Source organism: Rhea pennata, chromosome 8, assembly GCF_028389875.1.
Source record: "Rhea pennata isolate bPtePen1 chromosome 8, bPtePen1.pri, whole genome shotgun sequence".
Classification (NCBI taxonomy): Eukaryota; Metazoa; Chordata; class Aves; order Rheiformes; family Rheidae; genus Rhea; species Rhea pennata.
Genome location: NC_084670.1, coordinates 31,700,177 through 31,718,631, shown reverse-complemented (window position 1 = coordinate 31,718,631; position 18,455 = coordinate 31,700,177). Strand labels below are relative to the sequence as shown.

The 18,455-nt window shown below is 38.7% G+C and overlaps 1 protein-coding gene across 1 annotated transcript in view; it reads right to left on the bottom strand.

Moving 5' to 3' along the window:
• COP1 (COP1 E3 ubiquitin ligase) overlaps positions 1-18,455 on the bottom strand; it is a 133,273-nt gene that overhangs the window by 91,324 nt on the left and 23,494 nt on the right. The window contains exons 7-11 of the mRNA XM_062581152.1: positions 15,734-15,793; positions 13,802-13,878; positions 8,751-8,808; positions 5,078-5,192; positions 1,386-1,521 (exon numbers count right to left, since the gene is read on the bottom strand). Of these exons, the coding sequence (XP_062437136.1) occupies positions 1,386-1,521; positions 5,078-5,192; positions 8,751-8,808; positions 13,802-13,878; positions 15,734-15,793 (446 nt within the window). The remainder of the gene's footprint in view (positions 1-1,385; positions 1,522-5,077; positions 5,193-8,750; positions 8,809-13,801; positions 13,879-15,733; positions 15,794-18,455) is intronic.

Below are 18,455 nucleotides of genomic sequence, written 5' to 3'. Positions count from 1 at the left end.
CATTGCAGCCAGTGTGAACCCAATCAGTGCAGGTTAAACGTACGTCAGATCAGTGATTATTGTGTTCTGACCTCTGTGACTAATTCGGACATTATATATTCCAGCTACATATTGCAGCAGTCAAGGAATCAATGCTGCTTTTTTAAGAAAAAAAATCATGCTACATATGCCTCAATTTCTTCACACAGTGCAAGCTTCTTGGAGGCTTTCAACAATATCCAAGCTGTTCTGTCACTCTCTGAATAGCCTCTTCTCAGGGCATTAGACTAAGACTCAGAAAAACCTAAGTTCAAATCATTATTTCATTAAGTATGTACTTATTTCAAGATGTCACGTATCGCTACTTTGAATCTCATGGTCCCTATATATAAAATGGGGATGTACTACTTCTCTCTCTCAAGGTTATTGTGAATGATAAACACAAATTGTGAGGTGTGCCCATAAGAAGATACTGGTTCCTATATATATACCATGAGGAAAAGATTTCAATTAACATGTTGCATCATTTTTTTCCAGCACCACTGACGGTTCTGAACAAGCTAACCCAGACTAATCAAGTCCTCCAAGGTATGCTTCCACAGCTATTGAAACCAGTTTAAGGTTAGGACTGCTGGCTTGTCCCAGCCTCTCCATCCCACGTGCTCTCTTAAGCCTGATCCCTCAGGGAGCAGGTTAATGGTGCTAAACTAGAAATTAATCCTGTTAAAAGACAGTCAATAGCATTTTTGCTAGTTTAAATGTCTAAACTGGTACACTGCAGGCTCCAAAGAGCTTCCGCAGTGGTGCAAGGGACACGACTGTGCCCTACGGCAGGGGGTACAGACTTTCTTTGGCAACAACAGAACTATCAGTTGGTTTTTACCACCTAGCCCGCCCCAGCAGCATTTAGCAGTGTAAGCAGAGCTGCCAGCACTTAGCAAAGTTGAAACAACTGCAATCACAAGCAGCTCAGCTATTTATTCTTACCATGATGACCAAATCCACCAACATTTAAACCAACAGCATGGATCTTTAGGCAAAACTATCAATACCAAAGGAAATGGATATTTCTTTAAAAATACTAGACCTACATCATTTAAAACACAACTAACAGAAGACTGAGCCTATTATAGGCTTCATGTTTATCATGTACTTGATATTCACCAGCATCTCAAAGGTTCTAGATTTAGTCCTGATCAAAACCTCCTGGAAGAAATTTTCCCAGTATAGTAGCTAAGTGCTTTCACTGATGAATGATAATTATATATTTGTAAAATTATCTTGGGGAAACCACTGGAAAGTATTAAACAAGATGTGGTCTGTACCTACATAACACAAGTTATTAGCCTGGCTTCACCAGCTTGTATCTCTTCATGAGATGCATTGTCAAATTCAGTACTTCTTACCTGGATACTATGCTGGAACCATTGTAGAGGTCACTAGCGTAAGACAGTGTTGCCAGGGGTCGGACAGAGTTGTAGCGCGTAAACTTGGATAGACACTCCTGAAATTCATCCAGTTGGCTTGTGGTTCTGCTGTCATCTAGGGAGAGGCAGCAAAATCACAGAGGACAGCATAAGATAAACTCAACAAAAACAAGAATCATCAAGATGAAAGTGTTCACATGACACTACCTCTGCTTGGTATTTAGGGAGGATTCTTGGTCAAAACCTTTATTCTTTCTTTCACTTCTAGCATTCACTGAAGGCAGGGAACGTTTCAGAGCATAAATTCTTTCCAGTACAAGGCTGGTTCAAGCTACTATATTAAGGACCTGCCTAGAAATCAAAATACAGCTTTTCCAGGTAGAGGAGCTCACTCATTTTATGCAAATTCTTTCTGGCTCATAAGCCAGAAAGATTATTAACAGGAGACTTTTAAGCATATCAAAATGCATTTTAAGAATGTCTGATATTTTATGGAGGTGAAAATATATTCCTTTCCCTGTATTTGGGTTACAGTATGCCTCCATTTGGTGTCAATTACATTCAAAATACTTATGGAGCAAATATTTCTCTTCTTACTCCAAAAACAATAGAGCTAAGGGAGAGTTGTTTCAGGGCTGGAGAAGGAAGACAAGCATGAAACTAAAAGACTCCCTGTGCTATAAGTTCTGCAAAAATTATGACCTTCTGCAGACAAGGTGAAACTGAGCCAGCTTGAAAAATAATGATAAATATTCTGTGGAAAATGGAACATCTACTACAGAAGTTAAATTGCAGCATAGAAGCCTAAATGTCATTCTCATTCCTCATATGCTTCCTGTAAACGAACAAAATTTTATTTAAATCATTAACATTTCCTGAATAAGCGGAAAAACAAACTCAGCAGTGCCACACGGACAACCCGGCTTTCCTAACATGGTCATGTATCAACCATAAGGTCAAGCACTAGGTAGAGTCCTCGGGCATTGTAACAACCCCCAGGATTTGCAGGAATTTGCCTCTTTCCTCATCTAACATTCACACGTTTCCTTTGCCTTTTTTCGCCAACACAATGCAAAAGAACCAACTATTCACCCCAATAACTCTCACAGATGTAATGCAGTGTGTTTCCGTTCACATAGTCCACAGTGCCGAGTCACAGTATCGTCCACCTTGCCTTCTCCTAAACCACTGTATTTGCCAAGGTAGACTGCAGCAGCAGAGCAATGCACACTACTCACTCACATAGTGCAAATTACAAACACCAGGCACTAGTTAAAAGTAACTTTGCAGTAGCATAAGGAAGAGATAAAGCTCAACTTACTGGAAAGCTCTGAAAATACTAGGGTGAAAAATAGAGAGCAAAAGGGAAAAAGTTAAGGTGGAACAGGAAAGTATAGCGGTGATTGCTTGTGGGAAAATAAAGAAAAAACATTTTCTGTACCTCAGTAATTCCCCTCCCTCAGAACTAATGAGCTTGATCTACAATTGCACAGCATTTTGAAGTGCCCCTTATACGCGATTTCATGTTTGATTTTATAAAGGAAAGGTGAAGCCTAGTAATTAGGATGTTTAAGAGTACTAGCATATACATCACACCCTTATCAGATGGATTAAAAGGCAGGAAGCGAACAAAGTACTGCCCCACATTAAAGTCATCAGCACCTGACCGCTGCAGGAACCAGCTTGAAAACGAGATGGTAGGTAAACGGCCAGTATTTTTCAAAGACTGCTTCTGCCTCTGACACTTGAGTAAGAGCGAAGAGCTGCTATTCTTCCGTTTCCCTCGTTTAGAGATCAAACATTCAGTCTTTCTATAATTTATCCTATATCCACGCCTGGAAAATGGAATGGTAGCTTTCAAGACATTTTTCCCTGTCAAAGGGCAAGGCCATTTCATAATTACAGTTATATTACTTCTCCACTTCCTATTAGAACAGTCAGAGGCATCTTTTACAAAAAGCTTTATACCCATATTAAATCCTACTTAAAACATGTCAAAAAACAGGAATGACTCTTAAAGAGAGAAAAAAATGATTAAATATCACAAGTTACTCCTTATTTAGGAAAAAAAATGCTCTTGCAAATCCTCCACCTTTAGTGCAGCCGATCTATATACATAAAAAAAAGTTTAGTTTCATCAGGTTCATATTTGTAGTTCCAATTATGAAGAAAAAGGTCTTCCATAAGGGAACGCTGGGGAAAGTAATTTGATATTCTTGATTAATAAAAGTATTACTTTAGCATAAACACATTTATGCATCACAAAGATTGTACTGCAAGGTCTTCACACAGCACTATCTGTGAAGCGGAAGCCTGCAAAGCACTTGTTAGCACCTTACAGGAAACCAGCAGGTCATATGCAACTGGCTTATCCGACTTTCCAGCTACTAAGGCACCTTTCAACAGGCTGCATTCTTTGTTAAAATAATTTTGCTGTGCTTGATGAGACCTGGAGTTACCTGCTGTGTTGAGGTAGATATGCCCCACAAGTTTTACTTGGATTCCAAAATTATCAAATCCAACTTTTCAGAACAGGTGAAATGCAAACAAACTAAATTCATGAGGAGGAAAAAAAAAAAAAGGTGGGGGGGGGGACAGGGAAAGGGGGAAGAAAAATAAATAGATAAAGAGTATTTCTACCTCAGCTCTCTTACTTCTCCTACCGATCTCTGAGTCCTGAGAGGTTGGTCCTTGACTTCCAGGCTTAGCTAGAACACACTACCTCAACCACCTCTGCATGGTTTCCTCTTGTCCCTAGGAAGTTTCTCCCACCACCTGAGCACTAGCTGGGTGCTCCCTGCTCCTCACTGCAGTCTGTCACCCTAGGCATGAACTGTGGCTCACAGTTCTGTGCTGCAAATCACTTGCCTTCCACAGCCTATTGCCCTAAACCTTCTCCCCAAAGCATGTTCCCCCCCCCCCCCCCGCACCAACAGAGCAACCTCCCTTTCCCTCAAGAGGCATTCATTTGACCTGCTCGTTTCTTAAAGAAACTTGTCATATAATTAGGAACCATCCATCCACTATGTAACAATTACTTTAGCTGCTGTTACTGAATTATGAATGAGACAATCTAGGCAATTGTGAAAGGAGCTTCTACAAAAGAAGTCTTAAATCTAAGGTGTGCCCCATGGGACAAGAGCTTGAGATAGCTGCTGCATGCTCAGCTTCTATACTTCTCTAAGCCATTTGTTAACAGAGACACACAATCGAGACAACATACAGGATAAACTTTGAGTTCTGGAAGTTTGTAAAAGGTTAATACCTACTGCATATTAAATATGGGATAATTTGTCAGTTTATGTCTACACCTCTGTAGTATTTTGATAGCAGTGTTTTAACTACTGCATTTGTACCACATCTACCCAGCATTCAAGCACTTGCATCTTTAGAACAAGCATCAGTGAAATTGTTTATTATGGCTATTATGCCCTTTCACATTACAATGCAATATGTGCCCCTTCTAAACGAAGGCATTAAATTTTCTGCATTTAGAAACCTCAAAGACCAGTCAAGAAGAAAAAAGGTGGTTTGAGTAACATGCGTAAGTATGGATAGCAACATTCCTACAGGAACCACTTGCACAGGAAAAAAAAAATGAAAGCTGCTTTCTCAAAAGTAAAGTTATCTTTTAGAGCACTCAAGCTGATCACCATGCAAGAGGAACTCACCTGAGACACGTGTCATCCTTGTGGAGAAATAGCACTGCTCTAGGTCCTCAAAATGAGCTGTGAGCCTCTTCCGTCTTGAGGCTAGTGTGCTATTATACCATGGCTGTTTTTTGGTCTGAATGGAGAACAGAGAATACATCTCTTCAGAAAGGTAAAGCCAGGCCTGCATTCTATTTCAATAGATTTTACCAAATTATAAGCAATTCATACACTATTTAGAGGGCTAAAAGTCTAAAACAATGATAAAGACCATCTTCCTACTATATACAGTTATTACTAGGGTACCCTCTGTTTATAAACAAGAAAAGCTGCTTTTAAACAAACAGTTTTCTGAATCTCTGCAGATTTACAGGTTTTGGCCTCACACACAGAACAGACAGTTAGTAACCTTTGGGGAGCTAAGCAATCAAGGATAGAAATAGAAGCAGACTAGGACACCATCAAGTTGAAAGGCTGATTGCACTGAAATCCATGAAACTCATCATAAAAAGTACTTCCCAGCCCACACAAGCAGTAACAGTGAGGAACAGAAGCAGCAAAGCATTGAAACTATACACAAGCTCTCCTCCTGAAGTAAAACAGAGCAAGATACTTCTTGTTTGTAGCACTAGTCAGGAAGAGAAACAACTTCTACAACAAGAAGCATGAAGAACACCTTGTTTTAAGCTTACATCTTTTACTTCAACTATTGCATTTTCAGAGCTAATGGGAAACTTCATGGAATTAAAAAGCTAACAAGTCTTCACTCATGGATTCCCTAAAGAACAATTAGTAAAGTCCCTGATCACATACAAAACATACAACTATGCATATAAAACACGCGACATGAGCAGCGTGAGCGGACGAGGTCCAGAGAGCACTAACAGCAACGCTCAGCCGGTGCCACAAACGATTACAATTCCCCCTCAATCCACGCAGGAGAACGGGCCGCTCTTACGCTGCGGCCGCCGAGAAAGCCAAGAACAGGATTAAACTAAGTTTAGATGCTCACACCCCACTGAAATTCAGCTTGTAACAGCATGAACAGTAATCTAACATTTTAGGGAAAGGAAAAACAAGAAACCCAAATCAACACCCCCTCCACCAAACCGTAAGCGATGAAACCTCTGAACACCATGTACTGTGGAAGGCCCCTGGCTACGTTCTGACATCGTGACTCACGATTTCAGCTTCATGCTGATTGCACTTAAGCTCTAGATAACTTGTTTCATCTTGAAAGCAACCCCAATCTCAAAGCACATCTAGAACACTGGAAGGTATTTTTTACCTCAATGCTTTTTAGCTATGAATTTCTAAATCTTTACAGCTTTAAGGACTATTTAATGGAATCGTTTTATAGCACCTTTGCATGAGTTTTGCACACCAGTCCACAAGTGCTGCAGCCTCTCAAAACATAACGTAAGTGATCAGGGCCCAAGATGACTGCGAGCATCAGGGAGCAATCACTTCAGTCAAGACACACTGCCTCCAGTACAATAGCCCAGTATAACTGGATTATATAATCCAAGTCTGAATCTGATCTGCTAGCTGGTTCCAGTCCACACTGGGAAGGAACCAATCATTTTAAGTAGTTTCCCTGCTAAGCAGTACACCTTAAGAGGAAAATTCCACCGGAGCAGGACCCAAACCAGCACACAGCAGCTCAGCTATGCTGAGACACAGTCTGTATTACCCAACTTTGATCAGGTGCTGGGCAGCTAAGTATTTTAAACTGCTCATGCTGGTACGAAACACATATTGAGTAAAGGCGGCTGCTCCCTGGCTACTTGTTAAGCATTACTAGGAAAACAGGAGTGAAAAATAAGGACAGGAAAAAAAAATACCCAAGTGTTTTTTATTCAATGCTCACTATAATATAAGACCTGAGAAGCCTATTCTGGCTGTTCTAGTTGAGGACATTAGTTAGGATTAATGTGTTAGCATGAGTTATTTTGCTGTCTGAACCCTACTAGCTGTCCTAAAGAATATTCTTAAAAAGAATTGGAAAAAACGTCATAGCTGTACACAAACTCCTTACTCCTAGCAGAAGAAGGTATTAAAACTAAATATTACTTGCAAAATTCCTAAGGGCCTACGTGACTTTTCCACTATTTCTGAATCTCAAATTGAGAGAAAAATTGTCCTGTAGGATTGCGATACACAAATCCTTCCCTAAGAACATGTTCTTACATTTGTAAGCAATGCAAAACTAATTATACTGTGAAAGAAAGCTATGCTGTTAATTCTAGTTTAGCTTATTGCCAGCAGTGCCCAAGGTACGGTTTTGTACCATGACTGAAAATTTAAAAAGAATGCAATACAGTTTATATTCTTAGCACTATTTTCACTGCAAAGTCTTGTTGGAATGAGTGTCTTTGAACTTTGAAGTTTCTGATCTTCAAGGTCTCTTAACTCCCCATCCAAAAATACATTAGTCTAATTAGCAAATTTGCACTAGAGTGTAGATCTTGCACTCTCAAGGACAAAAACAAGATTATTCTCACACAAATAAAGCTGTCATACAAAGCAACTAAAAAGTTGAGATTGTTCTGTGTGCTTGCTATTACGGGTATGCTATTTCTTTTCATTGTAAAGGCAAAATTAAAGTACGAAGACAAATACTATCAATAGAGACGAAACACACACCGTATTGTATCACAGTTCTGAACATAATCTCCACTGAAGCTTTACATACCCCTTTAAAACCAGGCAAAGCTATAATTCTTTGCCCAAGCTAAAGCCCACAGACAACAGCAGCAGTAACAACAAACATTTTTCATAAACTAATAAAGGGAAGTTCCTAATTACCAATTCACTGCAAGATAGCTGCAGAACAAGACACCTGCATGCACAAACATCATTCCAGAATTTGTGTATTTTCTTTAAACTGATTACTCTATTGAGTAAGATCCAACAGCACTTCTACATGTTAGTTTACCAATTGTTTAATGCTTTGTTGTGCCCACTATCAGAGAGCCAGGGCACTAGTTAGCATGCAACCACAAGTTGTCTAACTCAAAATCGTTAGACCTTTTAAGCTGTGAGCTGGATACCACTGCCACCTTTGTAACCCAGCTGAACCACCCTAAGCTATAATCCTACAGCAGTACTGTTTGTCATTCAGGAGGCCCTGCAGATCAAACCAAGTTTGAAGTCTGCCTGCCAAACAGCTTCACTGTATACTGAACTTACAGACGGTATTAAGAAGTATAGCTTAGGGTAGTAAGGCTCTCACACTGACACACTTCAAGACAACTGTATGTTTGCAAAACAAATATTTCGTGTTTTTAACTGTTAAACTAATCCAAAGCTTTAAGTCATTGCAAAGTGTCAATGCAACCCTAACTCATTTGGGAGAAGAAATGAAGCATCAAAACTTACACCTTCCTTCTTTAGAGTAGCCTCTCAAAAAAAATCCCTGCTCCCCTGAAAGGGTCAGCTTTGGGAATTAAGTCCCATGTCTTCCCATGTCTAAACACACTACACTGGAGTCAAGACTACTGCTGTAGGAATGACTATGTGTGTTTATGAATGTTCATATTGATATGATCAAAGAAAACCAATTTGCTCAGATGGCCAGGTAACATGCTAGATTTGAAGAGTCAAGATGATTGGTATCCTGGAGCTGTGTGCACCCTCTCCCTAACCTTCACATTCCCTCTCGCCTGTCCCCCTGTGCACAGGTATACCTTACCTGAGAACTGCCACTGAAGCCTGGAGGCTGGCTGTACTCCGTGGAATCAATAATACTACTGCAAAAAATCAAAAGAAACATCTGCTTAAATCACTATACAACCATCCTTTTTTGTTTTCAGCTTACTTTTTTCACCCCTTCTTTACATCCAACAGCATTCTTGCCCTTGAAATTCATTTTACAGACACAAAAGACAAGGTTGGTTGTTTGGAACGGAAAGGAGAGAAGAAATACCGTTTGGATCTCCCCCCCCCCCCGAAGTTTTTGCTTACTGTCACATAACTGATGTTAGTGCAATCTAATAATTCCAAATTAAAATGCAAAACTGTATTCTTTATGAAATATGCAGAGTAAGACAGTTTGAAAATAACACAGCTTTAAATTTAATGTCATGGCATTTGAGAATTACAAGGAAAAAAAAATGCTAGAGAAACCAGCTTCTGAAGAATGCTACTGTTCCAGACATCTCTGAAGACATGCAAAACCTGGATACAAATAATGAAGTTCAGAATTAAATTCAAGAGATGCTGCCAGCCAGAATTATATTTCAAGAATACCTCTATTACATTCTTCCACTTTTCCTTATGTTTGGTTTCAAAGAACCAATTCAAACACAGGGCTAAAAAATGCTAAGCCATATACAGTTATGTAGTTATTTACAATGATACAGCAATTTAGTCAGTATTTTTAAAACATAACATACATGTGCAAATGCAAGAGATTCATCTTTCAAAACTGCAAAAAGATTTACTGATACAAACAAACAGGTGATTATTTGGTTTTTTTGCACATATAGCAAAACATTAGCCATCCCAATAAAACACTGGAGCCAGATTGTAACACCTGTGTCATTCAAAAACCTAAAGCTTTTAGGACACAAGAACACCATTTTACTAATTACAGAAAACACACTGCAAATATCATCATGGTTTGTGCCTAAAAGCCTTTATCCTTTAACTCGCTTCTGCTATGTCCTTTGGCTTGGACAGAAAACTATCCAGTTTCATCTCTGTCAGTTTTACTTACAAGGTGGCCTTAGACTTAAGGATTTCTTGGGAAAGCTGAAGGTTTCTTTAAAAAGCTGCCAAAACATTGTTATAGGTCTTGGTGTTGTAAGACAGAATTGTACCAACTCATGTTTGTGTAATGGTTGCCAGAACTGATGAATGGACTTGACATTCCAGGAAGAAAAGTGATGTGGCTGAAATGCTAGTCAGGGTACCCATAAGTCTAAAAGGACCGAAGAGTGGTATCAGTGCTTAAGTATTTCTCTATTTTTTCTTTTAAAGCTCCATGGTAGGTAGAAGCAAGCATAAACTGAAGACAATGAGAGAGAATTTTAAAATATTAGGGATTAATTAAGATTAGATTAATTAGGATTCTGTTATAGGTAGAAGAAAAGCAACAAAGAAAATTCAAGAGATAAAAATCATCATTTGCTGCTAGCTAGTGCAGAGGAAGTAACAGCAGTGCCATTTCAAGCATGGTCAGGGACAATGAACTTTAAATTAGAATGTGGTCACACGAAATAATGAAACACGTACAGCAGATCCTGCTGGGAACAGCATGAATAAGATGTGTGGCTGGGAAGCAATGAAAGAGTACTCCATTACTAGAGACAGGTACAGCGGCAATTAACAGCAGAACACAGACTTATAGTGTCTAGTCTCGTTTTGCTGCAGGTTGTCTGGTGATGTACGGACGTCATTTCTCTAACCAGAATACAAATTGGAAATCATTTTTGTGCAGTGCCTGTAGCTAAACGGCATGTGCTTGAAGGTTTTCCTTTTAAAAAAAATACAGGAAGCAAGTAAGAACATAGAGGAAATCTTTTGCAATTTTCTGATTTTCATAAAGCTTTTAACAGTAGCTACAATTAGGAAATTCAGGTACAGTAATATGGAATATTTAAAAAAATCTGGAACAACAAAACAGTGTAGCAACTTGCAGACTAAAAACTGAATTTGCTATACTGGTACCAGGCTAGGGCATAAGGTGAGGGGGTTAGAATAATGGCAGGTAAGGAGCTTAGGATTTCAATAACTGAATCAAAGTTACCAAGCAGCTAATTCGTAAATCAAAATCCTTCCCCAGGAACTCCTACTAGGATGGCAGTTTGTTATTGTTATCACTGCTTGGATATTTAATCACAAAGATGCTTACTTGTATCTCCTGTTTGCACCATTTACTGACAGCAAAAATAGCATGAGGCTGTTCAGGAAAAAACCCTAAACAGAACTATTTGTTCTCTTCCCTATTCTTCCCTTCTTGCTCTCTATTTCGTACACAAACCCAGCAGTCTATAATCCTGTAAACAAGTGCTGCACTATTACCCAATTTAATATTTCATCATGCGATGTATAAGCACAAAACAGAAAACACTTGTTTCTTGAAGCAGAGCATGGAACGAATACGATAGCCATATTTGTTTTTTTTTTTGCTAAAGAGCTTATGAAGGATGGGGGCAAAGAATGAGAACATCGAGTAATTTCACATATTGAAGATGTTCATGCTGGGGAAAAAATACAAACATGAGAAAGAGTAGAGAATTCATGAAGCAGCCTGTAATTTAGAGAAAGTAGATGAGTAAGGGCAAGTCACTGGAGACCAGACAAAACTGCAAATTCCAAAGTACTTTATCTTCTTGAACTTTAAAACCAAAGGCTAAAGAGGTTTCTTTTTTAAAGAAAAATCACAGCATGGGACTATGATAGCATTGTAGTATTTGTGAACCACATTAATAAAATGTTACAATTCATTAGCAAGATGTTAAGTATGTTAACAATTTAAATATACCATTTTAATTCAGAGGGAAGTTTGAAAGTCTCTGCAATTTTAATAACATTTTAGCATGGAAATGAAGTTATCTCCAAATAGGTTTGCATTTAATTCTTACTAGTTCACTGAATCTCTAAAAGGCACTTTGCAGATTAAATGTTTCAGTTAACATGCAACTAGAAAAGTCAGCTGATTTTAAAGCTTGTGTCAGTTCTTCTGCAGCACTCTTTCCAAGGGGGGAATCAAAGTTCTGTAGAATATCTCAAATTGTATATTTAACGTTGACAAGAAAATGAATTTCATGAAGTTACTGGAACCTGAGCCCACACAATTCAAGTCTGGTACACAAAGCACAGAAGGACACATCTCCTGTCAACGTAAGACAGGTAGAGGCTACAGAAGTCAGGCAACAAGTGAGGCCTGTCCACAGACTTCCCTCACATGCTGCTTTTTTTTGTTGACTAAAGAAAATGCAAGACCACTTCTTACTGCAACGGTATCATTAAGGAATAGAAAAGAGGGTTTTCCAGCTGAGAAAAAAAGGCAACTCCACATACCCTAGAAAAACCCTTAAACTTCTGTTGTATCACATTCTTGGTGTCATATCACGCAAGAGGAAAAAAAAAAAAAAAAAAAAAAAAAAAGAGAGAGTTCATGGTCTAAACTGAACCAGACAAGAGGATTAGGTCAGGAAAAGACTCCCTGGTCTCTGAATGCACCTGCCACAGTATAACCCACAGGTGTCACCTACCAGACCACAGATGAAGCACATCAGTTGAAAGTCACTAAAATATCTGGGACACTATATTTTCAAAAGCAAAAATTGAGAATGAATGGCCATAGGGCATGAAATAAACAGACATCAAGCAATACTAAAGAATTTGTGGCAGGCCAAAGCCAGCATAGGTTAGACAGATTTTGACACTCATCAAAACTCTCAGGCTGTAAAGTTATTTTAGGTTTTGGAAATTAAGAGTTCTTGAAGAGCTTATTAACTTGCCTCAAGTAAGAGGTACATTTCTACTGAGGTAGAAGGACAAGAGAAAAGCTTCAGGGTCTGGAGACAATGAAGATGGTGCTTAACATGACAGTGCTGCATCAGAGCACAAATTCAATCCAACCACTGCTCAGTTTTCCCCAAATAGCAGTAACACGAAACAACAAGCAATCCATTTAACCAGCAGTAACCAAAAACTAGTAGAACCTGACAAGATTACAGCTTCAAACACACACACACAATCAGTAAAACAGTAAAGAGTAGAATAATAAAGGCTATTCCCATCTTTGCCATATTCCTGTCCTTTCCCTAATGGCGAACTGATCTTAATGGAAATAAGACAGACTCTGGTCTCAGTATCCAAACAGTATCTTTATAAAAATTTCCAGACAATATTGCTATGCTTCTTACCAAAGCACTGTATCTAAATCTTTCTAGGGAAGGAAGTTTGATCATTTCTTTCTTACTTCTGGCCTACTAGGTTTAGAGCTGTTAATTGCAGAAAAGGTACCAATACAATTTTTGTAACAGAAATTGACAGTTTAGAGAACTTTACTGTTAGGAAAATACACTGGGAAGGGCTAGGAGAGAGAGGAACATTTAGACTTATAACTTGGCTCTCTGAAATCAGCTTGCTGACAACTGAAAAACATGGCAATAAAGAAGCAGAACACTTTAAACCCTGGCACATGCAACTTGGACACAAGTAGTATCCACAGTTTTATCATCAATAAACCAGACTACGCAGTATTCCAGATAAAACTCCACATTTACAATACATAAATAGAAAGCCATTTCATTAAATCAAAGCAGGCAGCAGATAAACAGAGCCAGTAGCGTGTACATCTAAAATCCTGATCCTGTGAACCTGTACTTTTAACCATTCATACCTACTGGAAAAGTCAGAGGCCATCGATATAATACAAAAATTAGACTTTGCTTTAGGCCAAGCATATTTGCATAACATTCAGAAAATAGAACACATATATAATGGTAACATTTCACATCACAGTAAAGGCTAATTATCTGAGTTAACTAATCCTTCTACATTTAAAACCATCAACCTTCCATGGCATCTAGTTTACAGTGGACTTTTATTCAGCTGTACGCTCAGTTGCTTTTTCTTTGCCTGTTTTGTTCTTATCTACATTCACACCAGATAAGAAATGGATAACACACAAATATTTTATGTATTCTGTCCATTGCATGGACCAGAAAGTATAGTGCAATATGAACAGTCTGAAAGCCACGTTCTGAGCAGTTGCAAGCTCTGTACCTGTGTGAAGGTGAGGGAGCTTCAAACTGGGGCACCGTACTATCCTCACTGACTGGAGAGTACAAGCCACTCATCTCCTGAAACAGAAAGCCAAGGTAGAACAAATCTGACAAAACATAAACAGCAGGTGCCTTTTAATAACAGTATTTACATAGTATTTTTTTTCAAGTACGTAACCAAGTCTGTCTACATTCATCAGACTCCCACTTAGAAGACTTAGAAATCTTTTCTCTACCTGATGCTTTTTTAATTCTCATCCCGACTGGGTTTCTGAAATCCTGCAATCGCAGTGCTTTCTGCCCTGAAATAGACAGTTCTGGAGCCTGTATTTCAAAAATCAATGGATTTATTTAGCATTCAGTTGTCTCTAAACTACTACCAGGAATTTGAACTCCTCCTTCAAACATGGCAGAACAAGCAAACTGTAACCACACTTCTGAGATACACGCAAACTTTTATCTAACAGACTTCACAGCTGTAGAGGAATGTGGGATACGGGTCAAGGCAAGAACAAAAAGCCACAAGGAAACAGAGTGAAAACAGTATTATATGCTAGACTTTCAAGAGGATCTATCAGTCTTCTGCAGGGCAGGTGCACAAGAAAACTTTTCAGTTAAACTTGGCTTTGTCATTTTCAGACTAAATCACTGCTGTGTGCCTGCTATGAGACTGTATCTTTAATCTATTTTAGAAATTGAAGCTATGCAGGATGCTGCAGCTCATTAGTTAGGGGGGCAAAATGTTCCAGGACAACAGTACTGGTGCTTTTAAATTCCCACTAGGTGCCCATTAGCTGTTAGTTGGAAAGTAAGGTATTTGTAACAGAGAGATCCCAGGCTTTCAAGGTCAAAACAAAGGTCACTGTCACACACTAGGTATGTACTCCAGTTACAGCCAGCTGAACTGCCTGATTGAAGAGCAGAAAAGCAAGTCGCTAGATATTCTCCAAGGGATCCCACTGCTCTGGGAATAGCTTCTCCGAGATGTAAAGGAGTTCTATTTTAGAAATCTCAGGGAAACATGTTAAGATACATTATTTCCCAAGAAGCTGAGAAAAATTTCAGGAAAGTCTGTCTGAAACCTGCTTTTGTCTATCAAGTTACAATTTGCACAGCTACCAGCTGAAAGGAAATTCCTGCAGTTGCCAGTCCTATTTATATTTTGATAATGCATCAGTACATATAAATTGTAAGTAAATCAAGAAATCTAGAAGTCAGGTTTGTGGGCAATGCAAGCTGGTTCCCAAGGAACTTTAAGAAAGCTGTTTTAAAAGGTGGCAGAATTCAATGCAGTTTCTTATTTCTGGATCAGAACATGAGAATGATTAGAGGAAAAGACCAAGGAGGAATTTAAGAACCAAATAAGGGCAGCAGGATGGGTTTAAAAATACTTGGAGAATAACTCTTAGTGAAAATCTGAAGAGATCCCTATCACTAAGGCATCAGAGCTGCATCAGGAGGTAGCAGATTGTATCCGTTTTGATATGCAGCACAGTGAGAGTCAGTTCTGTTCTTACCCAGTGTGTGCCTTACTGCTCTGTTGTGCACCCCTGATACATCTCCATTTTAAGAGTGGCATGTTGCTTAGTCTTAGACAGGCTGTGCAGATGGTTAGAGATTAATGCAACTCACAAAAATTGTAAATTATGATCAATATGCTGGCTGTTGACTTTAGGCAATTATACTTGCTACCAATATAAAAAAAATGAAAAATATGATTATTTAAGAGCTAGGTTTTAAAGATGCCCTCTCTTACCAACCTGCAACTTGCACACATCAACTAAATGATACGAATTAAAGACAGACCATCATCTGTTCATTTTCCCATTACTAAAGCAAATCCCATAAATTTAACAGAGTAGCCCCATAGCAAGCAGACAGCTTGATGGAAATGAAAAATTGCTGGAGTTGGAACAACGTCTAGGTACCTCACCTCTACTCGCTTAATATCCTCTTCCAGCACACTTAGCTCCTTCTGGATCTGCTCCAATTGCTGTGGATAAGAGAACAGCAGAAATCTTAACCAGTATGCACTGCACCGTGACCAAGATAAATTAAGATTTTTTCAGAGAGAAACCTTAACTATCTTAAATAGCAAAAAAGTCATGCTGCAAGAAATTTATATGCTTAGATTAACATAGATGGGCACAAACTACATTCAAGACAAAGCTGTAATTGTGAAACAGTACAAAGCAAGAACGTGATGTACTTTGACATCAATCATAAAAACATCTACATTTTTCAAAGTAACACATTTATGCTCCTCTAACACCTCCCATGCAAGTATTTATAACTTGTTTACAAACACTGAACATTGTTAGGAAAACCAACAAAAAGAACAATCATGAGTGAGACAGTGATCACTATCTTTTAACGGAACATGATACGCGCTTCACTAAAACATCAGTCTTGTTGTCAAAATCTGCTAAAGCGGAACATTATTTCCTCTTGCCAGCAGTTAATCATGCCAACTGCCAATTTAAAGTAAAATGTTCCCAGATGGACAAAAACACTTATGGCCATGGAGAGATTTGCTCCTGGCACCAAATAAACATCAGATGGCAGGTACAAGACTTACCTTGGATTATACCATAGGCTCAAGTCAATCTTGACCGAGGGCTGCCACTGCAAGGGAGAGAAGGGGCCTTTCTTCCCCTCTCCCCAGCCAGCACGCCCTTTGTGTTCTGTGTCACACATGCTATTTTTCAGGTTTTTGCAATTACTTTGCAGTCAGTTGGTAACTTTTCTCAACTCATCTCATGCAACTGCGAGGCTATAAATTTGGTGATTACTGTTTACTCCTAAGCAAGAGTATCACCTTATGAGCTTATCAACACCTAATTCCCACCCTCATTCAGTGGAGAGGTCCCATCAAAACACTCACACAGCCTATACACGTACTCTACTCTAGGTAAGAGCTCTTTAAGCCTGGACTTCACCAGTGGGCTTGTCTTTGTGCCTTTTCACTGAAGGCAGGCAAAACCCAACTTCAACGTATATTTGATCCAGATTCACCAATCTAATGAAGAAACAGATCTGAACGTCTACCTAATTCACCTTAACTCACACTGAACACTACAGACAGCTAGTACTGAGGTCTTTGACCAGTATGTGTTATCAAGTTGGCCAGTCCACTGAAAGTTTATTAAGCACAACACATTCTTTAAAGGTCAGGCAAACTTTTGTCCTTATGAATTTATATGGGAATGTCAAGTTGTCCAAATCCAAAGCTATGACATATTCCCAAGAACATTTGGCAAAACACTCCCAAAAAACTTACTCCCTTGTGTGCTTATGTCAGATCCTTCAAGTGATAGGATATTTCGTTTAAACAAAACGAAAACCCTCAAAACCCCCAAACCTCAAAAATCCAACCAGTAAGACACCCACTACTGATCACAGTTCCAATTATCTGTAGGCTCTGCATCAGATAATCTGCTATTTTAATTTACCTTTTCAAAATTAAAAAAAAAACTTGTCTCCAAAGGCAGAAGAGGAAAGGACTGCTGAGTCCACACCCATTTTTAAACACTGCTTCTTTTTCCTTGGAACAAGATGACATTGTATTTATATCCTAATCTCTCTACTCTGAGGTTCTCAGTTTGTATTTAATTATAGGCATAGAAAACACAAGTTTAATGGTTTAAAACTAGACTGCCACAGATAACTTACAAACTATTAAACCGTAACAGATAATTCATTTTGCATTTGCAAAACCTACAGCAAGAATAGCAGGTGGTGCTGTACCTCCAAGAGTAGTGGTAAACCTAAGTGACACTTACACAGCATGTATCCTGGCAGTGTTCAGCTCTAGCAGTCAAATACCCTTAGTTTCCTACTTTCAGAAATTCCATTTAAAAAAAAGCAACAAAAACACACTTAGAAGTTCCAAAATTATAGCAAGGAGATAAGTTCCTACAATGTACTGGCTCGCAGTCCAAGTAGAAGACTGAAAAATAATTGACAGTTGTTGCCATCACATGAAGTGAAGATCTTTTTATAGGCACAAGAGCAGAGACTATTTGCCAGCTTTTATTAACTATTACATGAAGCCAGAAGTATGAGATGTGGGACTTCATTTACTGTTGCTAATACTTCTTTCTAGTTGCACTTTATAGCTAGCAGCAAATTTTAAACCTAGGTAAGGGGTGTTACAATACGATTCTAATCCTTGATGTCAGACTACAGAAAAGGCTGGGAGGGTAAAAGGAAAGTAATGCTATTTAACATAACAGAAGAGATTATCAAAGCAGGATGTTTCAGCAACAGAAAAACCATGGACTTTATGAGTCGCAAAGGCCCCCACACAAAGGGGAAGAGCAGATCAAGGCAAAAGCATTAAAAGAAAAAAAAAAAAAAAAAATCAGCAACGCATAAGGATGGGTTGGAGATGTTATTTCCAAAGGCACTGAAGTCTTCATAGGTAAGAACAAGCTGACCAGCTGGCTGAATATCAAGCAGCCAATTAGGCAAACTAGTTAACTGAAATTCAAGATGCTTATTTTAGAAGAGTTTTCTTGTATGGCTAGCATCAAATGACTTATTTCTGCACACGAGACTTTTTGTAGTTTGGCTTGCATGTATCATGGTTCAGCTTTAGTCTATCCAAAAATATTAAAATCAGTCCATGTTTATTCTAATTAAACTCTGAAAAA